Here is a 26,586-nt window from a genome sequence, read left to right as displayed (position 1 = left end):
CTTGTCGAATCTGACCACCCTTCATAGTTAGAAATTTAGGATTTTTGTCGAAACCTTCGTCAATTGTTTCTCCCTTTGTATTTGGTGGCAAGCCTCGAGCATACTGTCTCATGATCTTGACCCAATTCTTCCATATCTGCTCATCACATAGAAGCAAATGCAAGTCGGTCTTGACAAATCCCTTTTGAAGTGTGTGCTCTGTTGTCTCAATAAAGGTTTGCAAAATTGAAAATTCCAACATCAATATTGACAAGGCTCTAACTTGTGGGATTGAGACACATACTTAATAAGTTCAAGCTTAGCTAGATTGAATTGTTTCTTTATATGCTCACATACATCTATGAAAAGTCCAAAATACATGGGTATATGTAAGTGGGGCTCAAACTTAAGTTCGAGTCTCGCTTGTTTATGCTATAGCCTCATATGCAAGTGACACTAAATCTTAAGTTAAAACCTCACTTTAAGTTCTAAATGAGCACATGGAGGTCTTGCTTGAGCCTATGATAGACTCTAGTTTACAAATAGATATTGATTAAAAAGACTCACATCCACGTTTTCAACGAATCAAACAAGTACCTTTCGAGCCTCAAAGTCCTTCTTGGTTTGGTTGACACCAGGTGGTGGCTTACAAGGACAACCATTTGCATGCCATTGTGCTCGTGCTTGCATAAGTTGGTCAAGAAATGGCTCCTTTTGCATTGACATTGCAACAGATAGATTCGCATCTTTGGAGATTTCACGAGAGATCTTTGGTGGGCAATTGAGAATAATCTTTGATCGTCTATATTTGAATTGTTGACGTTGTCAGGAGTTTTTTGGAGCAAGGGATTGCGCATATGTACATACCCATGCATGGTGCATCAAATAAAGGATTGCCCATTTTCCTTAGCCAGGTGGTTATGTGGGGCCCACATGTGTACAGGAAGGACAGGGTGTACATAGTGCATCGATTTTCACTATTACCAGTACCACTGTGTTTTTTCTATAATAAAGAGGAGTTGTTGGCGCGTAAAACTTCTCGAGGAAGCTATCCGCGGGCCGACGACGTGAGGTCAGCAGGTGCGTCAGATGGCATCTAGTGGCGTCAGGAGGGCGAACGAGGTCAATATTTGCACGCGGATGAGGACGGACACAACGTGGGTGTTTTCTTGTGAGAGTTATGCAGAAAGGTCATCATTAGGACCACTTTTTGGGGCCACTTCACGTGGTGGCGAGATGCATTATTGGAAAAAAGCTGAGTGCCAGGTGTGCGAATGATGCAAAAAGGTGACAACTATGCACTGCGAGGTCAGTTTTTGGCCTGTTTGGGGTCCGTTTGAGGTCATCTAAAAGGCCAAGGGTGCCCAACTAATAAAGCTAAGTGTGGGAACTGAAAACACTGAGAGAAGACCAGAAAAAACGTGGAGAAGAGAGGAGGAACAGCCGCAAGTGTGTTTTTGCTCATTTTGGAGCCTGTTTTGGCCGTAAACTGCTCATCCGAGGTCGGATTTGAGCACTTTGACATTGTAGACTGGGGTTTTGGGCCGTTCCGGACGCGATGGCGCTGTCCATTTTACCAAATTCCTCACTCTTTTCTTGCTTTTTTTTTTTTTGTGTAAGTTTCTCCTATGAGCGAAGTTTCTGCTCCAGTTTGTGATTGTATCTGGCTTATTTTACCTATATTGTGTGAGCTGTTTGCCCCATTGGTGTTGGCCCAAGCTCATTTGTATCTAAATATCAGAAATTCACCTCTTTTGAGCTGAGTTTTTTTTGGGTGTGTGTGTGTGTGTGTGTGTCTCTGTGTGGAGTGGGCAAGTGGATAATCTCTCTCCTCTCACTCCATAGGTGTGTTTCCTGTCTCGGCCAGGTGTGTTGTGTAAGCCGAGTGGTGCCCCCTAGTGTGTGTGTGTATCTTCCCAAGAGTGTGTGTCGGGTCGTTATAGAGGCTCTGTGTGTGTTTTCATCCCGCTCACATTCTTTTGGCGCCCCCACGGACGATCTTCTTCGAGTACCTTCTGCTTCGAGCTTCGAGCTTCGAGCTTCGAGATTACAGATTACAGGTTGCAGATTACAGGTTACAGGTTACAGGGACAGGTACAGGTACAGTTGATTCACACAGGTTCCGGGAGCTGGAGTACAGTGATATACTAGCAGTGATGTCACTTGCAGTTGTGGGTATGCATCATTTAGCGCCTGCTTGAGCGCATTGTCTACTGGGTTGTACGTTACTTGTGGAAACTGCCATTGTACGCATTTGTGGAGCCATGGCAGTCCCAGCCATTTCTGAGACTTGGTCTGAAAGATAGTCATTTCTGAGACTTGACTATATGCGATTTGCATTAGCCTTCGTGTGAGGGTCGATAGCGTGAGGTTTTTATTGAGCTGGGGGATTCTCAAATGTGGAGATCCTTTCGGTGATACAGGTAGCTGGAGCACCCATTTTGTGGCCTCGCCATAGGCTATGTACTAGTGAGCCCTACTTGATGCTCGGGTTCTATTGCTGACAGTTTATGCATACATAGACAGTCTATATTTCAGGTTCCTACTGCTCTACTTCTGGGGAAACTCTGTCGAAATTTTCCCAAGTTATGATGGCTGGTTTTTTGGTCTTTTGAGACATTTATGCTGTTATGCTGTCGAAATTTTGGCAAAATCAGAGGATAAGACAGGTGTGCTTTCTTGGGAGTTGCATGGTTGACTTTAATGGATGATCAAAATGGCCCTCAATTCACTCCTTTTCATTTAACTCAGAGAATCCAGATAAATGTTCATGTGTCCAGGAAGATTTTTTTCCAGCAGCGCATAGTCTTTATGTTCGGACCAAGAAGATTACGAGAGATCCTGGAATGTCCTTTGCCTGTTGTCATTCCGATGATTAACTATGAAAACTCATTTGATGTGCATGTGTTTGTCCTTATCTAAAGCTGAGCTCCATTGAAGTTTCTGGGGATTGGGTAGTCAAAAGTCTTGGGTTCTTGCACATGTGTTTGAAGGGGTTCTCAAAGCATAGTAGCTTGGGTAGCCATGGCTTTCTCTTATCCGGAATTTCATGGAAGAAGTGGTGAAGATGCGGAAGACTTTCTGGAGCAAGTCGAGGTGGCATGCATAAGCAACAAAATGTGTGATGAGGACAAGATTTTGAGGCTATTTGGATTGCTTTTGAAAGATGAGGCCCGTGTTTGGTTCATGGATTTGGAAGCTAAAGAAGCAGTGGATTCTTCTTATGGTTTGAGTCTTGACAAGTTTATAGAAGCTTTTTTAGAGTGTTTCAAGGTTTTTGAAGATGCAAATGCAGTATGGAATGAGCTCAATGCTCTTAAGCAAGGTTCTTGTCAAGGTGTTGATGCCTATGTACAAGGTTTTACAGATTTATGGACTCGTTGGTGTGTTGCTCTTAAGGATGAGACCCCCCCTTGTTCATTGAAGAAAAGTTTTTTTGTTGATGGTTTGTCACCTTGGTTGCGGTTCGAGGTTGAGTTGAAGAGGCCCGAGTCTTTTGAAGATGCGATATGCATTGCAAAGCACAAGGAATGGAAGTTTAAGCGTCTTGAGGAACATGGTATCAGTACAGGTATGCATGTGCAAGATGGATTTGACATGGAAGATGAAGTTAAGCCTAAGCAGGTGAAAAGTAGCCTATCCTATGATGTTTCTCGTTTCTTCCCAAGGTCTATTGTGAAGCGTAAGGAGGTCTTGCAGGTTGACAGGATTATGGAAGAGCCTAAAGAGGTGAGTAATGCTTTGGATACAGGATTGAAAAGTCTTGAAGAGGATGCATTGGCTACTTGTGTACCTTGTGATTCTGGGTGTGAGTGTGAGGTTGAGGTTATTGATGATGAGCACGTATCTTTGGATACTAGTTCCTTGGAAATTAGGGAAGAGGGCAAGGTTGAGAGCCAATTTGTGGATTTGTTGGATGTGGAGCCTGTTTTGAAGCCATATTTTGATGTATGTGTAGTGATTGAACCGATTTGTGAGCATGATTGTGGTTTAGAGCAGGGATCTGTATTCTTGGAGACTGATGAACCCATGCTAGAAGCTATGGATAGCCATGATTATGATGTGGATAAAGTTATGTGTGATGATGAGTATGCTTATGATGATGAGAAGGGGTTTGGCATATATGAGTCCAATCTCAGCTATGTGGATGCCAATGCTAGGGATATGTGTGCTGCGGGGATACTTTTGTGCTTTGGATATCAACAAGTTTACCTTCACACAATGCTTTTAGCTACTTGGGTGCATGATTTGCAGGTTGTTGCTATGGTTGGTAAAGCCAAGATGCCAGGTGATGAGTCACTTGAGTTGTCTCTATCGGTTGGGTTGAATGTGGCATGCGATATTTATGCTTCTGGAACTCCAGACAGGGCGGATGTGTTAGTTGGATATGCCTATGGTGCATTTTGGTTGATTGTTGACAAATGTAGGTGTGGTGTTATGATGCTTCTTGTGAATCAGGCAATATGCCTTTGGCCTTTTGATCCAGGTGGAATGAGCATCTACTAGTGCTGCTGCTGAGCATGAATGCTCTAGCAGGCTAGGGGGTGGGCAAATTATGTCAGGAGTTTTTTGGAGCAAGGGATTGCACATATGTACATACCCATGCATGGTGCATCAAATAAAGGATTGCCCATTTTCCTTAGCCAGGTGGTTATGTGGGGCCCACATGTGTACAGGAAGGACAGGGTGTACATAGTGCATCGATTTTCACTATTACCAGTACCACTGTGTTTTTTCTATAATAAAGAGGAGTTGTTGGCGCGTAAAACTTCTCGAGGAAGCTATCCGCAGGCCGACGACGTGAGGTCAGCAGGTGCGTCAGATGGCATCTAGTGGTGTCAGGAGGGCGAACGAGGTCAATATTTGCACGCGGATGAGGACGGACACAACGTGGGTGTTTTCTTGTGAGAGTTATGCAGAAAGGTCATCATTAGGACCAATTTTTGGGGCCACTTCACGTGGTGGCGAGATGCATTATTGGAAAAAAGCTGAGTGCCAGGTGTGCGAATGATGCAAAAAGGTGACAACTATGTACTGCGAGGTCAATTTTTGGCCTGTTTGGGGTCCGTTTGAGGTCATCTAAAAAGCCAAGGGTGCCCAACTAATAAAGCTAAGTGTGGGAACTGAAAAAACTGAGAGAAGACCAGAAAAAACGTGGAGAAGAGAGGAGGAACAGCCGCAGGTGTGTTTTTGCTCATTTTGGAGCCTGTTTTGGCCGTAAACTGCTCATCCGAGGTCGGATTTGAGCACTTTGACATTGTAGACTGGGGTTTTGGGCCGTTCCGGACGCGATGGCGCTGTCCATTTTGCCAAATTCCTCACTCTTTTCCTGCTGTTTTTCTGTGTAAGTTTCTCCTATGAGCGAAGTTTCTGCTCCAGTTTGTGATTGTATCTGGCTTATTTTACCTATATTGTGTGAGCTGTTTGCCCCATTGGTGTTGGCCCAAGCTCATTTGTATCTAAATATCAAAAATTCTCCTCTTTTGAGCTGAGTTTTTTTTGGGTGTGTGTGTGTGTGTGTGTGTGTGTGTGTCTCTGTGTGGAGTGGGCAAGTGGATAATCTCTCTCCTCTCACTCCATAGGTGTGTTTCCTGTCTCGGCCAGGTGTGTTGTGTAAGCCGAGTGGTGCCCCCTAGTGTGTGTGTATATCTTCCCAAGAGTGTGTGTCGGGTCGTTATAGAGGCGTTGTGTGTGTTTTTATCCCGCTCACAACGCAATTGAAGGGTAACCTTTGCAACCTGCAAACGTTTTGCAGCACTAATGGAGTGTTGTCCAGAGATGATCCAGTTATCAACATTGCGAACATCCTCTTTGACAAGTTTGCCAAGAGGATTTTTTTTGGAAGGATCACAAGGCATCAAAATTGCTAGTATCTCCTCTTGCTTTGGTTCTTGAATGAAGTCTAAAGTCAAAATCCTGACCCAATCTAGATTTAATCTTCTGTACACATAGTTTGATGGAGCAAGAAAACACCTTGTCACGTCAATGCTAAAGACCTTTTTGGAAGGATCACAAGGCATCAAAATTGCTAGTATCTCCTCTTGCTTTGGTTCTTGAATGAATTCTAAAGTCAAAATCCTGACCCAATCTAGATTTAATCTTCTGTACACATAGTTTGATGGAGCAAGAAAACACCTTGTCACGTCAATGCTAAAGACTTCATTAATCCCAGAAGGATAGAATCCCTTCTTGATTTCTAAAGAGTTCAGTGCCTTGTTATCTTCAGATGGAGTTTCCATTTCCATCAACTCCTCTTTAAACATTTATTTTCCTTCTACACTCTTTTTCATCTTCCTCTTTGCTAGTTTTTGTCGATCTTCCTCAAGAGTAGAATCATCCTTTGCCTTTCTTTTTCTTTTGAGTCCTTGCTCATCTTGCTCTTGTGAATCTTCTTGCTTCTCTAGATTAATGGTGGCTGTGATCTTCTCTGCATGTGTTGAAGCGCTTGCATGGGCACCTCTTGATGCTGTAAGTGCACTCCTAACTATGGCTTTCCCTGTCTTCTCCACAACTTTCTTAGATAGTGTCCCTATTGGTTTCTTTGTAGGTACAATCTTCTTTGGTAAGCTCAAGACTCGCTTTGCATGTTTCACTGCCTTCTTCAGGTCTTCCACACAGTCCACACCCGAGTCCTCTTGATTAGTGAAGCTGGAAATCTTCAATCCTAATTTTACAATAGAATTTTCTTTTCCTAGTTTGCTACCATTCATGTCTGCTACATGAAAAGTGCCCAATGATAAGCAAAACTTGTTTTCCTTTGCGGTCTCTCCAATAGGTAGCAGATTACATGCAAAGCATGGCATTGCTGTTGCATCCACATCATCTTTGACACCCACAACAATCCCCATGTCTCCATATTTCATATCACCTTGTGACAAATATAGATGGATGTCACCTTTGTAGTTTGCATATGTATCGTAGGTATCCACAAACCACTTTAGTCCTTCTTCTTTTGTTAATTCAAAGGTCTTGTCAACCTTTATTCTTGGAGCAGTAGTTTTGGCGTGAGTGGACATTCCAAGAACATCGAGTGTGAAGACTTGTGCACCCTGCTCTGGTATACTTGGTACATTGAAAGCCTCCATTCCTGAAACAACCAAAAAGAACAATATTAGAACCTAAACAAGGAGCATGTGTAGGCGAGGCTCGAACTTAAGTTTGAGCCAAAAGATGTTGTGTTGTACCCTTGCTAGCCACAAGGATGTCATGAGAGTAGTCTTGCAAGTTAGTGCTACATTAAAAATTTGAGCCTAAAAGTAAAGCTCTATGATTTTTCTAGCCAGAAGGATGTCATGAGGCTAGGCATGCACCCCGGGGATTCACCATGGAAAACTTAAGGTACCATGTAAGTGCAGGAGAGGGGGGTTTTTTTACAAGTTACATAAGCGTATAAGTTAGGGGCAGGCCCCCAATAATTTATCTCCCAAGCTAAAAAATAAGGGAGGGGGTATCATGTTTATAGGGTCGGGGGGAGTGGGGGGAGGGGAGAGGTGAGAAAAGGGAAAAATGAGAGGAAGTTTTTGTGTTTCAAAACCATGACTTCCCACAAGAGTATGCTCTCAAACTTGTGAGTCAATAGCTACAAAGATACATGCAAAAACTAACATTGCTTTGTATCAATTGCTTGTTCTGTGAGTATAGTTCGTTTGTTGAGGGATGAAAGCTATAAGATTTTTTATAGATGCAAGTTTACACGGAGAACCTAACAGAAATTTATAACCATGTTTTTTGAGTAATTTAGACGGGTCAGAATTGGATCAACGGAAGTGGTTTCTTGATACGTGCCAGTCACTATGCTATACGCTCTAGGTGAGGCTCGAACTTAAGCTCGAGCCTCTTGCCTTTGGTAGCCATGTAATGCATCCATAGAGGTAAAACCTTCTCCACAGCCTCCACCTACAATAGTGGACCTCCATAAAGCTACAAAGGAATCCACACCTCCCAGTGTTCAAGAATCACCTCATGAACGACTTCAAGTTCGATCCTGGGAGAGCACCTTACCACCCTTGCAACTCGATGAGGCAACTAAGGTAATAGAAAACTATTGGCAAAAATCCTCACGTAGTACCAACTGGAACGATTGGTTTCAAAGGGTGACGAGCTCATTTTAAACGGTCTGATCTACCCAAGGAAGGGGGGAGTGTTTGCTGACAGTCATCATTCACTCATTCTCCTCTCAACCTTCCTCCCTGACCTCTCAATCTCCCAATCTTAGGGAATGTATATATAAAGCCTTATACTCACAAAAAACAAAAATAATAAAGAGCAAGAGCAATTAGCAAACGAGTATGCACAATAAAAGTCAAAACATTGACCCAGACCTACACATTCACATCCAATATAATGAAACAGAAACCTATGTCATAAAACACCTTTGATCCTCATCACTAGAGTGATGGAGGGTAGGTAGGATTAGTACGATAGGAATGTTTCTGTTTTAGAGTTGAGTGATTAGCAAAGTTCCTTTTTCCCACTGATGTGCCTTCTGGAGGTATTCCTTGTGTTTACTAGTGTGTACAGGAGCATGTTGTTGTTGTTAGGATTTGGACCTTCATGGAATCTTTCCCTCATTCACACTTCAAATCAAGCGCGACCATCAACACAAACAGGTGTTTCTTGTCCATTAGCATTGCCCCTTATCTTTTTGCATCCATGTTGTCTGCTTTGATTGTGATTGGTAGCATAATATTCAGCGCATTTGCTTAGTACCACACATTAAATTCAATGTAATTTTTTGTCATAATCACTTGTCTAGGTTTAAAAATCAAGCAGTCCGACTAAGCTAGTTTGACCAAGCTAGGTGTTAGAGATCTTCTCTTAATACCATGGAGAATTCCTTCCTAATAATCAATGGTTACTTACGTTCTTAATCCGATTTAGGTAGCATTGTGTGAAATGTACTAGGGCTTTCTAGTGGGCTTAGTCCCTATTGACCTTTAGCTTAAGTATTATAAAGGGAGTTTACTAATGTGATGAGCCTGGGAGGTGTAACAGTGTTATATGACCCCCCAAAGTTACAAAATTAAAATGTTGAAAATGAACAAACAAAAAATCAATGTGCCACAATGTAAAATCTTAAGCTGGAAGAGAAATCTCAGCTTGATTGGGTACTTCACTCACATGTATCGCCTATGGTACTAGAGCCCTAGAGGTTCCCAGTGTGGGCGCTTTTCCTTGAAAAGCAAAAAACCCAAGGCATACAAAATAAGCACACACATCAAAATTGAATCAGTGTGAAAGACTTTGGGGGGTCAAAGAAAAGGTAATCAGTCAGGCGATGATTTCATTAGAAATTCCTTTTATCGTAGCTTAACTTTACAAGGTCTTTTAGGTATAGCCTCTAGTCAGCCCTCGAACATGAAATACTTGGCTCTCGCGATTAAACAACTTAATTGACCAGAGAAAATTAAGAAGCTTACCCATTGTATTAATAGTCGATCTCTAGTGCCTTTCGATCGTTAAATTAGCGACCCCAGATTTGTTTAATTTTTTACCTTTACATCTGTTTATGCATTTGATCATATTGCAATTTAATCTTTATTGCTGACAAATGGTTTAAAATTTTGTTACCAATCAAATTGTCTGCCTACAACTGCATATGCTTTTTAATCGCTTATGAGAATGCAATTACTGTGCCAATGTTGTTTGATTTTTCGGTGACTGAATAAGGCTAAGGACATTCATCTCAAATGCTCTTCCACCTCGACGAACGAGCTTCAACTCAATAGCTTCCGAGGACGGAATCTACATCAGGAAGGGGGGCATGTTAACCCTCACGGCTCATGGACACCATATTACCTACGACGGACGTTGTATTATTTACTTGGTAGAGTTAGGTACCGGGCTTGTTGGTCCAAAAGGGTAAGAGTGATTGCTGAGAGGTGCACTCTAACTGGAACATTCAAGGGATTAGTTGGCTAAGCATGGACACCCAAGTGTGAATGGGGTGAGCTCATATAAAAGTCAACTAAACCTAAAATTCACGCATTCTCTCATTTGTGCAAATAGAAGAGTGCTCTTGCTCCATCTCCATCTTCTTCTTCTTCATCTCCTTATGTGTGTGTGTATATGCGAGAGAGAGAGAGAGAGAGAGAGAGAGAGAGAGAGAGAGAGAGAGAGAGAGAGAGAGAGAGAGAGAGAGAGAGAGAGAGAGAGTGCGATCGAGCATTGCGACGACGGCACGGCGGCGGCGAAGCGGTTGAGCGCGGTGAAGCAGCGGCTCCTTCTTCTTCACGGCGAGGAATCCTCCATGAAGCAAGCGTAGAGCAGTAAGTGACACACCATCTCTTTCTTTGAGCTTACTAGTTTAGGCTTGTTGTGTGCTTGGAGCCATTTGTGGCTCGCACACAGTGTATCGGCAAGTTCCTTGCATTGACACGTGCGACATACGCGCACACTCACAGTAACTTTTAGACTTCACTTCAGCTTTCAAACACACTTTTGCGTCTTTTACAACCGTGTGATGACTCTAACAAACAAGTATACATGCATGAAGTGCTCTAGATCCTGAATCATGATGTCCTACTTACTCTACTCCTACTCATCATGTGAAATGGTGATAATGGTGTTTTGGTTGCTTTCTAGCCTCTCCGGACTCTCAGGCTCTCCTCTCACCGTTTCTACCACTCCAACTCCTACTCTTCTAATACCTAAAACTATCTTAGTCTACCTAAATCTACCTAAGTCAAAGGATCTAGGCCAGACACGCGCTCCCTAGACTCCCTCTAAGACCTAGAGAGTCCTCCACCCTCTGATCCTATCTAAATGTAAAACAAGACTCTTGGCAAGCCAAAGAATCCCTATCCTCAAGGACTAGTCTCGGTCACCTATCTAAGGTTTTCATCCCCGACAGCGGTGCCAATGTTGGATGGATACGCCACGACGGACGTCAGCACAGCGAGAACTCACCTAACAAGATTTGTCAATGAAGGACAAAGCTCCATCCGCAGGCGCGTGGAAGCAAGCATAGGGTGTCAACCTACACTCGACCGACTCCTAACTAATTCCTACAGAGGTCACTACCCAATGTCTAAGTCACAGCCTTCAGGAGTGCATAAGAGGAAACTTCCTACAACGCTTTCTAGAGCCGAACACCCATCAAACAATCTCGAAATGCCACAGAATTTGAAGGAGACCCTACTAACACCAATAGGTCGCTCTCCGTAAGGTCTATGAACCAAAACCCCAACCCAAAACACACGGTGCAAAATCACGTAGGATGTCTGGCTGAAATTTGCAGGTCTTCGTTTTCAAAATGTAAAGTGCCTAATATGTAGTTCTACTCAATGTGAACGCGTGGATATGCTGCAATGCCAAATTAGACAACGTATGCTCACCGAATCACCAGATGAAGCTCATAGATGGAGCTCGCAAACCGGATCGTACGCGCGCAATGTAGGTATTGGCGCGTAGCTCTCGTCGGGGGCAACATGCTGCACTTCTCCGCACTCAATTCCGACCATCGATGCACACGTAGTGTCAAGATGAAGCTCTCACTCTCTCTTGTACACAATACGCTCACTCACAGACTTCTTGAATCTCTGTATAGATAGCATCGTTCTGAGGGTTTTCCATTATAGGAATGATTTGAGGGTTCTCCTAAGTGTACACATATATTAACGTTAATATTCATGATAACCCAAAACATAAAGGTATTTTTTTAGACTTAGAATTATCTAGTCCACTAAAGGTTCAACCACATGACTTTACCAATCATGACTTATCCAGTCTATTAAAACTTAATCAAATGACTTAACCAGTCATGGCTTATTTAATCTACTGAGACTTAATCAAATGACTTAACCAATCAAACAATTCTTTTGAAGCAAAACATTACTATCCATAAATTCATCAAAAATCCATATAGGGGTCTACAAGAGATCTCTCCATGAGAATATGTAATAGAGGTTTCAACCATAGCTGTAATACACATCAACTAACATGTCATAAAAGATTGGTGGTTGGTGACGTGGATGTAAGAAGCGAAACACAAGAGGAAGCTCCGCGTAGCCAATGAAAAATTTTCCCTTAAAGGTTGGTCGAGTGTGATTGTTGGTAGAAACTCAATTGGCAAGGATAACTGATGTCACTCTGTCATAAACCCATCGATTACAAATTGTGGCTCTATCAGGGCCATGGCCGTGAGTGGTGCTTTGTAGAATTGAAAGTATGAAACCAACTTCAAGTCTTCAGTCCACTTGATTTGATGTTGGTCAATCTCTAAGTGTTCAATGTGACGTGCTCGGATAGCAAAGGTTGTTCCACAAACCCAACGACTTGTATATAACCATGTATTTGGTGGGTCAAAATTGATGTAAGGTGCAAAAACCTTGTCAAGAATGCGGAACACATTCTCACAAAATTCAAATATTGGTGATTGGAAAGTAGTGTGATATATTGTCTTTAAGATATTAGTAAACAGTTGGTGTCCATAAAATTGTGCTACAAAACAGATAGGATAACAGTGTCAAGCAAGTATTCATGCAATCAAGCCCAAGAATAATACAGACGGTTAAGCAACCACTTTAAACCTAAGGCTCTGATACCAAATGTGAGGTACCCAACCCCAAAAATATTGGGGTGACTGGATAGATGGCTTGATTCTAATGAAAACTATTTCCTAAGATAAAGATGAAATCCCATTTAGAATCCATAAACAACGCCTTTTTCCCCATGTTCAAGAGGCACGACCACCATCCATAAACCATAAATATGATATGCGGCTTAGTCTAAACTAACTAGTAATCTTGTGAAAGGTACCAGACTAATCGAGTCCATAGCTTCCAGGGGCAGGTATATTTGGGACTTCTCGACTCTTGGCACAATGAGTCTCTAATTTTGCTTCTCTTAATAAGGAGAGTTTCTTGACTAATCGAGACCATCCATCCTTGATTGGAAACCTGAGCTAGCCCCCACTTTCCACCTCATACTCACACTTTTTTAACTTGTTTTCTAATTACTACCCATCCTTGATTGGTAACCTGAGCTAGTCCCCCACTTTCCACCACCCCACACTCACACTTTTTAGCTTGTATTTTAATTACTACCACACTATTTCACATATACAAACAGTATTCTTTTCTTAATTCCAGGCACAGGTTCTTTCGTCTAGCCCTCAAATATCACCAAAACATTTCTTTCTCAAACATGGTCTAATGAAGAGAGTCCTATAATTCGACAAAAATGAATCTTTTAATTATTCTTAAGAGTTTGTCGCTGCCTGCGGAATTTCTCTGTGTAACCAATAGAGCCTTTGCAAAGCATTTATTTATTCACTAACCGTGAAATGTGTATACTTTTCTAGTCGCTACCTGCAAGGGAACATCTCACTAATCGCAAGGCATCCTGCTAATCGCAAGGCATTTTGCTACTCGTAAGAGACAAAAAGAGAGCTGATAACCTCAGCTTATACTTTGCTAATCGTAGAATCACCTCGCTAACTGTGAGCTCCATCTGGAAACAAGATATTATTTTAGTAATTGTTTTCTTATATTTTAAACATGATTAACTAACTTCTAATATCAAACGGAGACAATTCATCAAACAGTAACCATAAATCAAACAATTCTTTCTCTACTCTATGAAATCATATGCTTGTTTCTTATGATATAGTCACATTTCTTGGACAGTATAAGGGAAATTCTAGGCTTGACTTACCGGTCATCATGTATAATGATGCATAATTATAAATTCATCTTATCGGATTAGCAACACGTTTGACTACCTCTCGTGGTTGAGGTTGGATGGCTTTGACTCCCTCCGTAGCCAATACCTCCGCTTGAGCAGCATTTGGAGTAGTTGATGCCTTCCTTTGCACCTTTATTGGAGGTGGAGCGGTATGAGCGTCCTTCGAGCTTTGAGTCACTCGCTTTGGGGCCATTAATTGCAAAAGAGAAGGGGGAAAGTGAGAAAGAGAACTCAAGAATTTGAGAGGCAGCACGCCAACGATAGAGAAAGAGTCGGAGATGGAGTTGGTTTGAAGGTAAGAGCTTGAGGGAGAGAAGTTGAGGTAGAGAAGGTAACTCCGACGTCAAGTCAAGAGAGCTTCCGCTTCTGAGAGTGTGTGTATTCAAAGTGAAGGTAGAGGGTTCTTTATATAGGCTCTCAAGGACAAAATCATAAGCTAGGAATAGAGGGAAGCAAAGAGAGATAAGTTCGTGCATGTTCGTGGCTGTTAAAGAAAAAAAGTAAACAAATAATTATATATTTTTTGTGCACACAGATTCCGATGCGCGATTTCAAGTCTCTAAAAAGAAGCTTGGCTTCCAAGAAAAGAGCTCTAAACTAAACTCCTCCTCTCTCTTTTTTAAAAAGACTCTTTCTTTCCTAAAAGTACTCCTTCTCTTCTAAAATTACTCCTCCTTTCCTAAAATTGCTCTCTCTTTCCTAAAAGGTCAACTCTTATCTTTAGATACAGTCTTGACGCTTAAGTTTCCCATCAACCTATTGTTTTCAAATGAATAAGAGTCATAATTAGTAGTTCTAGTGTCCGATTTTCAATCTGATTGTTCCATTAGAATGCTCTTTGACTTTATAGAATACAAACCTTAAATATTTGCAAAGTAAATAAAATACTTTTATTAAAAAATATTGGGTACATTACATCCAAAAAGGGGTGAGAATTGGTCTCTACAGGCCTTAAGCATTCTGGTGGCCAAATTTTATGTCAAAATGCTGTCAAACATGGATCATGATCTATGCACCTTTTGACCATTTGAGGTTGAGATTTGGGCAATAGATAGCTAACAACAATTGGCAAAGTGCACCATAGAAAAAACTGCAAAAAAGTAGACCAAATCATCAAAAAACCATTAGCTAGGCAAAAACCAAAGGACATAGACAAAATTTGCTTTGGTTTGATAAAAAGTTTTCTAAATCCAAAAATAAGTGGAGGAGTGGACTAGTTAAACTGCAAGTAATCATCAAGCCAAATTTGGGCCCAGATTTCATGGAACATGGATCGCAATCCATGTACCTTTTCTGGTATTTTAGATAGTGGTCTTGCAGACTTGTAGCTAAGACCGATACAAATAAAATATTCAAAAGCAAGGTTGCCAAAAAATTTCAAGAAGTGGATCCAAAAGGAGCAAAAGTACTTCAAGTCCAAAAACCGCCAGACATACCTAGGGTTTTTGGGTGACCTAAATTGATCCAAATCACATAAAAACCATATATTAGGGATCAGTGGACTAAAGGGAAGCTATGTGTCAAGTTTCAGTGAGATCTGACATAGAGATACATGGGTCGCGATCCATGTTCCTTTGTCACAGGTTGAGCTCAAACTCATAGAAGATCTAGCACCAGTGTTACTATATACATGTAATAGTGATGTGTGTGAACACAGTTAGGACTCATTAGGAGGTTTTTCCCCCGTGCATTGTATATACAATCATCACTCTAGGGCTATCTTATCTTTCCATTGTGCACTAAGTAATACATTCTCTGTTGTGTGCCTTGCCATTTCTTTTGTCTTCTCCAAGCTCAGTGTGTTTTCTTGCAACCCTAATTCCAACAATTGGTATCACAGCAGGTTGTGTCCTCTCGGGCTTAGTCACAAGCAGCTCTAGCACACACTTTCTCACTTTCTCTAATTTTTGTGAGCTTTGGCAAGTGTCATCACGTCGACAAATACTTTGGGATAGCTCATAGAACTTAGTCTGCTCAAATTTTTGATTCGGGCTCATTTCGGCCTCCGTTTCCACTACAGGCAGTACCGTGCATGCAATTTTAACATTTTGTGCAGAATTTTTATCAGTGCCGTTTACTGCATATCAAGTCCCTTACAATCCTCCATGGGTGGTGCTATATAGCACGTGTTGTTCCCACTTTGTTTCTCCTCTTTTCGTGCAACTTTCACATCAGGTGCAACATTCGCAACACATATGTGTTCAAGATGTTTGCTAGTGAGGATATATAATGTACCCAATATTTTTTCAATAAAAATATATTTTATTTACTTTGCAAAAGTGTCTAAGGTTTTCATTTTGTTGAGTCATGGAGAGTTTTATTGAAACAATCGGATCGGAACTAATAATTATGGTCCTTTTTCACTTGGAAACAATAAGTTGATATGAGAAACTTAAGCCTCAAGAATATATCTAAAGAGAAGAGTTGACCCTTAAGAAGGAACGAGTAATTTTAGGAAAGAGAGTAATTCTAGAAAAGGAGGAGTATTTTTAGGAGAGAAGGAGAATTTTTAGAGAAGCAAGTGAAGTCAAGTTCAGAGCTTGTTTCTTGAAAGCCAAGTTTCTCCTAAAATTAGAGTCTCAAAATCGTGCGTTAGAATATGTAACCATTAAAAAAACAACTTTAAAAAAATTTGCGATCGTGCCGAACTTATCTCTCTACTTTATGTTATTCTTAGCTTGTGATTTTGGCTCTTGAGAGACTATTTAAAGGACCCTCTTCCCTCACTTTCAAGACACACACATAGAAGCTCTCAGAAGTGGAAGCTCTATTGCCTTGACATCGGAGTTATCTTCTCGCCCTCAACCTCTCTCCCTCAAGCTCTTACCCTCAACCTTGCAATTAGCGAGATGCCTCACGGTTAGCAAGATGATCCTGCAGTTAGTGGAGATTAAGCTAAGGTTATCAACTCTCTTTTTATTCCTTGTGGTTAGCAAGATGGGAAGGTTAAGAAATTCGTGTTAGCAAACAAATAAATCCTTTGCAAAGGCTCTGTTGGTTAAACAGAGAAAGTTTGCGTGTAGCGGCAAACTCATAAGAAATTGAAAATTTTACTTTGCAAAAGTGTTTAAGGTTTGCATTTTGTTGAGTCATAGAGAATTTTATCAGAACAATTGGATCAAAAACTGGACTCTGGAACTAATAATTATGGCCCTTTTTCACTTGGAAACAATAGGATGTTTTACGAAACTGAAGCCTCAAGACTATATCTAAAGATAAGAGTTGATCTTTAAAAAAACGGTAATTTTAGGAAAGGAGGAGTATTTTTTAGGAGAGAAGGAGTATTTTTAGGAAAGAAAGAGTATTTTTAAAGAAGCAAGTGAAGTCAAGTTTAGAGCTTCTTTTCTTGGAAGCCAAGCTTCTCCTAAAATTAGAGTCTCAAAATTGTGCATCGAGATGCGTGCTTGCAAAAAATAAATAGATAAATATTATAAAAAAACAGCCCCAAACGCGCACGAACTTATCTTTGTATTTTCCTTATTCTTAGCTTGTGATTTTGGCTCTTGAGAGCTTATATAAAGGTCCATGTTCCCTCACTTTCAAGACACATACATAGAAGTTCTCAGAAGCGAAAGCTCTATTGCCTTGATGCCGGAGTTATCTTCTCACCCTCAATCTCTCTCCCTCAAGCTCTTACTCTCAACCCATCTCCATCTTCAAATCCATCTTTATCACCATCGTGTTGTCCCTCTGATTGTTGAGTTCTCTTTCTCTCTCTCTTTTACCATCTTCTCCACAAGTAAGGAAGCCATAACTCTACTTTTCATAGCGAAGCTTTTCCTCTTCTCTAAGTCAATAAGGTGGCTCCGAAGCGAGTGACTTGAAGCTCCAAGGATGCTTCTATTGTTCCACCTCCAAGAAAGTTACAAAGAAAGGCATCATCTACTCCAATCGTAGCTCAAGTGGATGTATCGACGGCGGAAGAAATTGAAGCCGTCCCCAACTTCCAACATGGGAGGTAATCAAACATATCGCTAATCCGATAGGATAAATTTATAATTTTGCATTGCTATTCATGTTAACCTAGGAATCTAAGCATAAGGATTTCTTTTAATCATTCAAGACACGTGATTGTATCACAAGAAACAAGCATATGTTTGCGTAGAGTAGTGAAAGAATTGTTTGATATATTGTCACTATTTGATAAATTTTTATTTCTTGATAAATTGTTATTGTTTGATATAAAGAATTAATTGATCATGTTTGAAGAATCATTTAAGGAGAAGAATTGTTGAAACAATATCTTTTGTTCTTTGCAGGTAGTAAGGTGACTTGGAATTAGCGAGATGCCTCGTGGTTAGCAAGATGATCCTACAGTTAGAGGAGATTAAGCTAAGGTTATCAACTCTCTTTTTATCCCTCATGATTAACGATATGGGAAGGTTGATCAATTTGTGTTAGCAAATAAATAAATCCGTTGCAAACGCTCTGTTGGTTTGACACATACATAGAAGTTCTCAGAAGCAAAATCTCTATTGCCTTGATGCCGGAGTTATCTTCTCACCCTCAATCTCTCTCCCTCAAGATCTTACTCTCAACCCATCTCCATCTTCAAATCCATCTTTATCACCATCGTGTTGTCCCTTAGATTGTTGAGTTCTCTTTCTCTCTCTCTTTTATCATCTTCTCCGCAAGTAAGGAAGCCATAACTCTACTTTTGACAGCGAAGCTTTTCCTCTTCTCTAACTTAATACGATGGCTCCGAAGTGAGTGACTTGAAGCTCCAAGGACACTCTTATTGTTCCACCTCCAAGAAAGATACAAAGGAAGGCATCATCTACTCCAATTGTAGCTCAAGTGGATGTATCAACGGCGGAAGAAGTTGAATTCGCCCAACTTTCAACATGGGAGGTAATTGAACATATCGCTAATCCGATATGATAAATTTATAATTTTGCATTGCTATTCATGTTAACCTAGGAATCCAAGCATAGGGATTTTTTTAAACCTCAAGATACGTGATTCTATCACAAGAAACAAGCATATGTATTTGTAGAGTAGTGAAAGAATCGTTTGATAAATTGTCTCTATTTGATAAGTTGTTATTGTTTGATATAAAGAGTTGATTGATCATGTTTGAAGAATCATTTAAGGAGAAGAATTGTTGAAACAGTATCTTGTGTTCTTTGCGGGTAGCAAGGTGCCTTGCAATTAGCGAGATGCCTCGCGGTTAGCAAGATGATCCCACAATTAGCAAAAATTAAGCTAAGGTTATCAACTCTCTTTTCATCCCTCACGGTTAGCAAGATGAGAAGGTTAAGCAATCCGTGCTAGCAAATAAATAAATCCTTTGCAAAGGCTCTGTTGGTTAGACAGAGAAATTTCGCGTGGTAGCGGCAAACTCATAAGAAATTGAAAAATTTACTTTGCAAAAGTGTTTAAGGTTCGCGTTTTGTTGAGTCCTAGAGAATATTATCAAAACAATTGGATCAAAAATTGAACTCTTGAACTAATAATTATGGCCCTTTTTCACTTGGAAACAATAGGCTGATATGGGAAACTTAAGCCTCAAGACTATATCTAAAGATAAGAGTTGATCTTTGCAAAAAGATAATTTTAGGAAAGGAGGAGTATTTTTAGGAGAGAAGGAGTATTAGGAAAGAAAGAGTATTTTTAGAGAAACAAGTGAAGTCAAGTTTAGAGCTTCTTTTCTTGGAAGCCAAGCTTCTCCTAGAATTAGAGTCTCAAAATCGTGCAACGAGATGCGTGCTTGCCAAAAATAAATAGATAATATTATTGAAAAAATAGCCACAATGTGCACGAACTTATCTGTGGCTTTTCGTTATTCTTAGCTTGTGATTTTGGCTCTTGAGAGCGTATATAAAGGCCCATGTTCCCTCACTTTCAAGACACATACATAGAAGTCCTCATAAGTGAAAGCTCTATTGCCTTGATGCTGGAGTTATCTTCTCGCCCTCAAGCTCTTACTCTCAACCCATCCCCATCTTCAAATCTCACCATCGTGTTGTCCCTGAGATTGTTGAGTTTTCTTTCTTTCTCTCTTTTACCATCTTTTCTGCAGGTAAGGAAGCCATAACTCTACTTTTCACAGTGAAGGTTTTCCTCTTCTCTAACTTAATACGATGGCTCCGAAGCGAGTGACTTGAAGATCCAAGAATGCTCTTGTTGTTCCACCTACCAAAAAGATTCAAAGGAAGGCATCATCTACTTCAATCGTAGCTCAAGTGGATGTATCGATGGTGGAAGAAGTTGAAGCCACCCAACTTCCAACATGGGAGGTAATCAAACATATTGCTAATCTGATAGGATAAATTTAATTTTGCATTGATAGTCATGTTGACGTGGGAAGCCAAGCATAGGAATTTTCTTAGACCGTTCAAGAAACTTGACTTTATCACAAGAAACACAAGCATATGTTTTCGTAGAGGAATCTCAAAGCTCGAGCGAGGTTTTCCGAGCAATACCTAGAACGAGCGAGATACGGCAATGCACATATACAAAACAAAAACCAAACATGATTTCTTAGGTGACTTCAAGCACAACAACAAAAAATTAATTCAAGATTGCACCTATTTTTAATGGTAAATCAACCACAATTTTTTGACCGACAAAACCCTTTAAGAGAAATTTAGTGGAATGACCTTCTCTTAAATTTTCCATGTTTATATGAGCACAGCTCGAAGTTCGTAGACTGCTTGGGATTCCTAGTATGCTAACTTGTCCATCATGCCTCAACCCAGATTAATAACCCAATGTGCAATGCCCTTATGCTGAAAGGATTTCTGGGCAACTTCTAACTCTAACTATAACAATGGAGAGAGGCACCTCTTGAAACTGCCACATGGCAACAGCAAGTGGGTTCGGGTCTACGATTCTCTCTATTTTCTTCACGAGCGTTTAGAGATACCAAACTGCCACACTTGCTGTTGCCACATGGCAACAGCAAGTGGGTTCGGGTCTACGATTCTCTCTATTTTCTTCACGAGCGTTTAGAGATACCAAACGTTGACTTTGAACTGAGCCTGCCCTTGATGAGAATGGCACCCTCCTCATCTGTGCTACACAAGAATGGATAGGCATCATTTTCTCTCTCTCTCTCTCTCTCTCTCTCTCTCTCTCTCTCTCTCTCTCTCTCTCCCTCCCTCCCTCCCTCCTTTCTTTTAATGGGGTGTAGTCATTGCCATTCAGCATAGCAACAAAGAGGAAATTGAAGGAAGAATCTTTTGCAGGGAAAGGATAGCCTCTCTGCCTCTCTCTCTCTCTCTCTCTCTCTCTCTCTCTCTCTCTCTCTCTCTCTCTCTCTCTCTCTCTCTCTCTCTCTCTCTCTCTCCCCTTCCTTTTAATGGTTGTAGGCATTTCCATTCAGCATGGAAGGAAAAAGCAACGAAGAGGAAAGTGAAGGAAGAATATTTGGCAGGGAAAGGATAATACATGCAACATCAGTTCCCAGCCCTCTTTGCCCAAAAAAAAAGTTGCAGGTTTGGTCGTCGGAATAGAACTCGGTACATGCACCGGTAGGGGCCTCGATACAGGCGTCGGTATATTAAAAACAATATCGGTGCATGTAACAACATGTGTTCCAGCGTATGTAACAACGTGTTTTTTGACGATGTATATACCAGTGCATATATCAGTGACACCATACCAGCGTGTATTCCGATGCTTATTCCAACTAATTTTAAAAGAAGCTTTGTCTCGTCGATATCTGCACCAATTTTTGTGTGATATGTTGCACTCTCTCTATCTCTCTCTCTCTCTCTCTCTCTCTCTCCCTCCCCCCCCTGAAAACTGCCTTCTTCTTACTGTCTCATCGTGCCTAGTCGGGAAGACCTCCGACATCTACCTCTTAAGCTGTGTCACAATTGCCTCGCACAAAGATGGGTGCGGACACATGTGCATGAGCGATGCCAACACACTCTTAAAAATTTTTGTGGGCATATCCTCGACCAGCACGTTGCATGCATACCTCTCCAACCATGCAGACATGCGGCTGACCAAAATCATCGTAAACTCCTTACTGCCATTCTCTTTGTCACCATCTAGCTGCATATCCACCATTTACTCCTGCTGCAGCTGCTTCTCTATGAAAATCACATTGGACCAGGGGTCCAAGTTGTCAAAATTCCCTAACGCATCATGCACTATACTGATGTACGTCTCCCATGGAATAATTCGGCACATAATCCTTTGCACATGGACAATATCATAGCGGCCTTGGCGAGAAGAGTAAGAACCTCATGATGAGCACACCAATGGGCCATGTGCAGGAGGCAGCTGTATTTCCACATGGAGGGATGCCCCCCTGGGAAAATCGGGTATGCCCATTCGCTCTGGCCCAAAAGAAAAGGGAGTCATGGAGAAGGTGAAGCATGGCATGCTGTAGCCATTGCAAATGTAGCTCCAGGCGAGCCAACGTGGCCATGTCCACCAAGTGACCGAGTCAATTAATGGCCCTCAGCAAGAGTCCATCATTGACACCGGCCAATCAAGGCGCAAACAACAGGTTGATGTGCAGGTTGAAGGCTCAAAAGATATCTTGAAGAAGCTGAAGCCGACCACCTAGGGGCTCAGAGTCTTAGTCCTGACTATTAATAATGTGCAGGCCCAATATTGATCGCCTCATGAGCATAGTTTGCATTGCAAGATGGCAACAACATCAACACGGGTAAGAAAAAGCTGGAGAGCTGCTCCAGGGTCGTGTCCTGGAGGTCAACAACTTTTACCTACTAGAATGTATTGGGTTGCCAACACCATCTCCATAGGCTGTTTGATAGAGTAGCCCTCCATGTTCTATAGGTCTCTCTCTCTCTCTCTCTCTCTCTCTCTCTTCAAAGGGCAGGTGGATAGACTAGTACGCCTTAACAAAAATGAGGATACAGCACAAAAGACCATTACTCTCATGGATTGAGGCACATCATTGCGATCAGAAAGTGGTAGGTTGAGGTGGTGGGGCCAAAGGGAGGGTAGTACTTGAATGAAAAGCATTGAGAAGCAGCACAACAGGCGGAAAATGGAGTATCGGCAACATCACCATCGTCATTACCAACAAGCATGAAGAATCGGGAACATGCTAGACAAAGCAAGGTAGGGGAGGGAGAGCAAGCGTTCCTGGGAGTCGAGAGTCCATAGTTGCTGGTGGGGACTGGCAGAGGGCAGCGATGGAGACTGGCTTAGATATCTATCTCTCTCTCTCTCTCTCTCTCTCTCTCTCTCTCTCTCTCTCTCTCTCTCTCTCTCTCTCTCTCTCTCTCTCTCTCTCTCTCTCGCTCTCTCTTTGCAAAAATCAGCATTTTGGCATAGTTATCGAAAGAGTTGCATAGTTGCATGTAAGGCAAATAACTGTTATACGTGCAACCATGCATGAGGCACAATTGTTTCAAAAAGTAAATGATAAATATGACCCAAGTGTGTCTCAAAAAACAACTCTACAAAGATCCAAAGAATACATAGGTGTGCTATTTCCATGGCAATAGATACCACCTATTCATGCAAATTGATCGAGAGCACCCAACACTCCTGATGCAGTAAACCTTGTAGGAAGACCACAAAGGGGTGACTCATCTATGATAGGCTTAGACAAGACACAAATTGGCAATCGATACATAACTTCTTTTTCCATTTTTTCTGACAAAGCAAGACGCACATTGACGGCCACAATACCATTTCCTTTTTACATTTTTTCTGATGAAGCAAGCAACAACAACAACAACTAGCACATTAAATAAGGAGCTAGATTTGTTAAAGCTTGCTTATAACAGGCACATTTTTGGCGGCGGATTTCACTTGGTGTCTCTTAGGGATAGTGACGATTAGTACACCAGCTTCAATTATAGCTTTCACATCATCCAATTTGACATTATCAGGCAGTTGAAATTGTCGAACAAAACGGCCAAGCAATCTCTCTGCAGCATACCATGTCACGGATCCTTTCTCTTCCACATTCTTGAACTCCCCAGTGATTTCCAAGGTACTATATTCATGCACATGCACTTGCAGATCCAATTTGAAGATGTGGGTGCTGGAAGTCCTCTTTAAAATCGAAGGGACGTGCTGGCAATAAAATGCATTAGTTTGACAGATTCCTAGTACATTCAGATAGCCCTCAAAGCCAACGATTGCACTCTCATCTGCTTCTTCGTGCACATATGGCTGATCCTTCCCCAAATCCCAACACACACACTCTCTATCTCTTCCTCCCCTAACTAGAAATCTCATCGCATGCCAAGGTCTTGCAGGCTTTCCGAACTTTCACGACAGGGCCAGAGATGAACCGGGAGATGGAGCTTTCATGGATGCGATATCAACCAAAAGAAGCAAGAAGAAAGCAAACTTTCATCCGCAAAGTGTACTAAAATGCTTGCAACGCCATGCAATCGGCCTATGCTTTATCTGCCATGACATAGGAATCATTGAGATATGCTCATGGCGGCCTATGCTTTATCTGCCATGACACAGGAATCACTGAGAGATGCTTATTTAGGACTTGTGCTACCATGTTGCAACTGCGTACTATTGCTATTGCGTACTCTTTTAGTTTAAAAAAAAACTCTCTGGCGCGCGCTCTTTTAGAGAGTTTTTTTAAAAAACTCTCTCTCTCTCTCTCTCTCTCTCTCTCTCTCTCTCTCTCTCTCTCTCTCTCTCTCTCTCTCTCTCTCTCTCTCTCTCTCTCGCTTCTGCTTGCGCTGATGCCTTCTGTTTCTGCTCGCTGCTGCCGACAGCTTCAGAGCGCGCTGCCCCTGATCCCCTCTATGTTTCGCGCTGCTGATGGGGTCTCTGCGCACGTGAGGGTACTCTTTCAGTTAAAAAAAAACTCTCTGAAAGAGCGCGCGCAAGCGCACGATCTTTCAGAGAGTTTTTTTTTAAAACCTCTCTCTCTCTCTCTCCTGCTTCTGCTTGCACTGCTGCTTTCTGTTTCGCTGCTATCAACAGCTTCTGAGCGAGCTGCCCTTGATCCCCTCTGTGTTTCGCGCTACTGATGGGGTCTCTGTGCATGTGAGGGAGGATTGTTTGCTGCCTGCGTCAGTGGTTAGCAGCAGGTCCTTTTTCCTGTGTACAGTAGGCTCGATCCACGTGTTGCTTCTTGTGTGCGTGAGGGTGCGAGTGTGTACGGTCGTGCTGTGTGCTACCTCTGCGCGCACTGAGCCTTGCATGAGTAGTAGCACCTCAACATCCTTAAGCCTGCGTGTCCTCCACACTCTCGGCAACGGCTGATTTTAGCTTCCTTTGAGAGACACACACACACATAGAGAGAGAGAGAGAGAGAGAGAGAGAGTTTTTTTTAAAAAAACTCTATTGCAGGCGCGCATAGCTTTTTGTAAAGGGAAAATTACCTCTAATTTGTGGAAATTCCCAATATACCCCTCAAATTTCAAAAATTCCCAAAAAACCCTTGTATCTATTTTTGTTGGATTCTTCAAGATTTTCTAATCTTTATTCTTGTTTGACAATTGAGATCGGTTTTTGAGAGGTAACATGTAATTTGTCGCCAATTACCTCGCAAAAAAAAGCGATATATGTCTTCAAAGCCTACATAACCGACTCAAATTTTAGTTTCAGCATCCTGTATGGTAGACAATCACTCTTCTTATCAAAAGCTTCAATTTTTTTTTGTTTTTGGAGAAATTTACTCTCACAATTAGGGGTAATTTGGGAATTTGGAAAATTTTAAGGGCATTTTGGGAATTTATGACAAATTATGGGGGTACTTTGGGAATTTTTGAAATTTGAGGGGTATTTTGGGAATTTTCACAAATTAGAGGGGTATTATGGTAATTTTCCCTTTTTTTTAAAACTGAGAGAGAGAGAGAGAGAGAGAGAGAGAGAGAGAGAGAGAGAGAGAGAGAGAGAGAGAGAGAGAGAGAGAGAGAGAGAGAGAGAGAGAGTGAGTTAAGCCACTCTCCGTCGTTCTTTTTTGCCAAAGAGAGATTACGCCGAAGCATGCACAGATGAGAGAGAGAGAGAGAGAGAGAGAGAGAGAGAGAGAGAGAGAGAGAGAGAGAGAGAGAGAGAGAGAGAGAGAGAGAGAGAGAGAGAGAGAGAGAGAGAGAGAGAGAGAGAGGGGTACTCGCCTCCTCTCTCCTACCAAGCCGGCATTGTCGACGGTGTGTGTGAGAGAGAGGCGGAAAGGCGGGGGGAAGAGAGGGGCAATTGAGGCCTACAAGAAGATATTACGTGTGTGTATTTAGGGCGTATCTTCTTGACATAGGACTCCCTCTATATTTTGTGCATGGCCTGACGCACAGTATCCACCGTTGACGCCTCCGCTCACGATCCGTATCCCCCTCACCTGACGCTTGAGGCCTCCACTAGAGGCGACGATGCTACACAAAATAAAATTGGCCGCTTTCATCATCTGAGATTCTCAGTTTTTTTAAAAGCTGGTACCCCCTACTCGGTTCAACTATTTAGGAAAAACCATTTTTTCAAACATACAAATTCCTTTCCTTGAAAATTGCCAGGAGAAAGTTTAAGAAGATTAAGCTTATTTTGGGGGGATTTACACTATTTCTCTCTATATTGGGGTGGAATTTTTCCTTTTACACTTACCTTCAATTGGCCTACTACTCGGTTCGACATACTAATAGGTTCATTATTATATTTTTTGCAATCTTGTCGTGATTCCAACGGGTGCAACATTAGCCCTTTGCAAGTTGTCCAACCAAAAACTTAGCAAGATGGACTCAAACTCTCTCTGCTCCACATGCACATCTTCAAGTCAATTGCGCTAACAATGTAGGAGGATGCATATGCTGCGTGGCATAGTGCAACGTATTACTAAAAAAATATAACCAAGCCCCCCCAAAGCTTGCCTCGCCACGATGTCGTCAATGACTGTGTGTCATTGACCCCACACTATTGCTCGTGCCAGTGTGCTATAGCAGATGACTCCATGCCCTTCCTTTGTCAGCCCCATCCTTTGTCTTTGCAACAGGCATCTCTTTGGAAATTGTGTCGTACTCT

The 26,586-nt window shown here is 41.7% G+C and overlaps 2 protein-coding genes across 2 annotated transcripts; one reads left to right on the top strand and one right to left on the bottom strand.

Moving 5' to 3' along the window:
* The first annotated feature begins 21,863 nt into the window (after positions 1–21,863).
* Positions 21,864–22,189, top strand: LOC147428578 (uncharacterized). The gene is made up of 2 exons (XM_086497368.1): positions 21,864–21,941; positions 22,025–22,189. The coding sequence occupies exons 1-2, from the start codon at positions 21,864–21,866 to the stop codon at positions 22,187–22,189; spliced, it is 243 nt and encodes an 80-aa protein (XP_086353494.1).
* A 1,175-nt stretch (positions 22,190–23,364) lies between these two features.
* LOC147428577 (18.1 kDa class I heat shock protein-like) lies at positions 23,365–23,841 on the bottom strand. The gene has a single exon (XM_086496859.1). It carries the CDS (start codon positions 23,839–23,841, stop codon positions 23,365–23,367), a length of 477 nt encoding a protein of 158 aa, XP_086352985.1.
* Between the last annotated feature and the right edge of the window lie 2,745 nt (positions 23,842–26,586).

Source organism: Adiantum capillus-veneris, chromosome 23, assembly GCF_014529385.1.
Source record: "Adiantum capillus-veneris isolate H3 chromosome 23, ASM1452938v2, whole genome shotgun sequence".
In the NCBI taxonomy this organism is placed as follows: domain Eukaryota; kingdom Viridiplantae; phylum Streptophyta; class Polypodiopsida; order Polypodiales; family Pteridaceae; genus Adiantum; species Adiantum capillus-veneris.
Note: the sequence above shows the minus strand (reverse complement) of the source record. Positions and strands in the feature narration are given on the sequence as shown.

Coding starts and splice junctions, on each gene's coding strand:
- LOC147428578 (XM_086497368.1), top strand. CDS start 21,864: ATGATGAGCACACCAATGGGCCATGTGCAGGAGGCAGCTGTATTTCCA. Junction 21,942..22,024: donor TGCCCCCCTGGGAAAATCGG/GTATGCCCATTC, acceptor TTGCAAATGTAG/CTCCAGGCGAGCCAACGTGG.
- LOC147428577 (XM_086496859.1), bottom strand. CDS start 23,841: ATGAGATTTCTAGTTAGGGGAGGAAGAGATAGAGAGTGTGTGTGTTGG.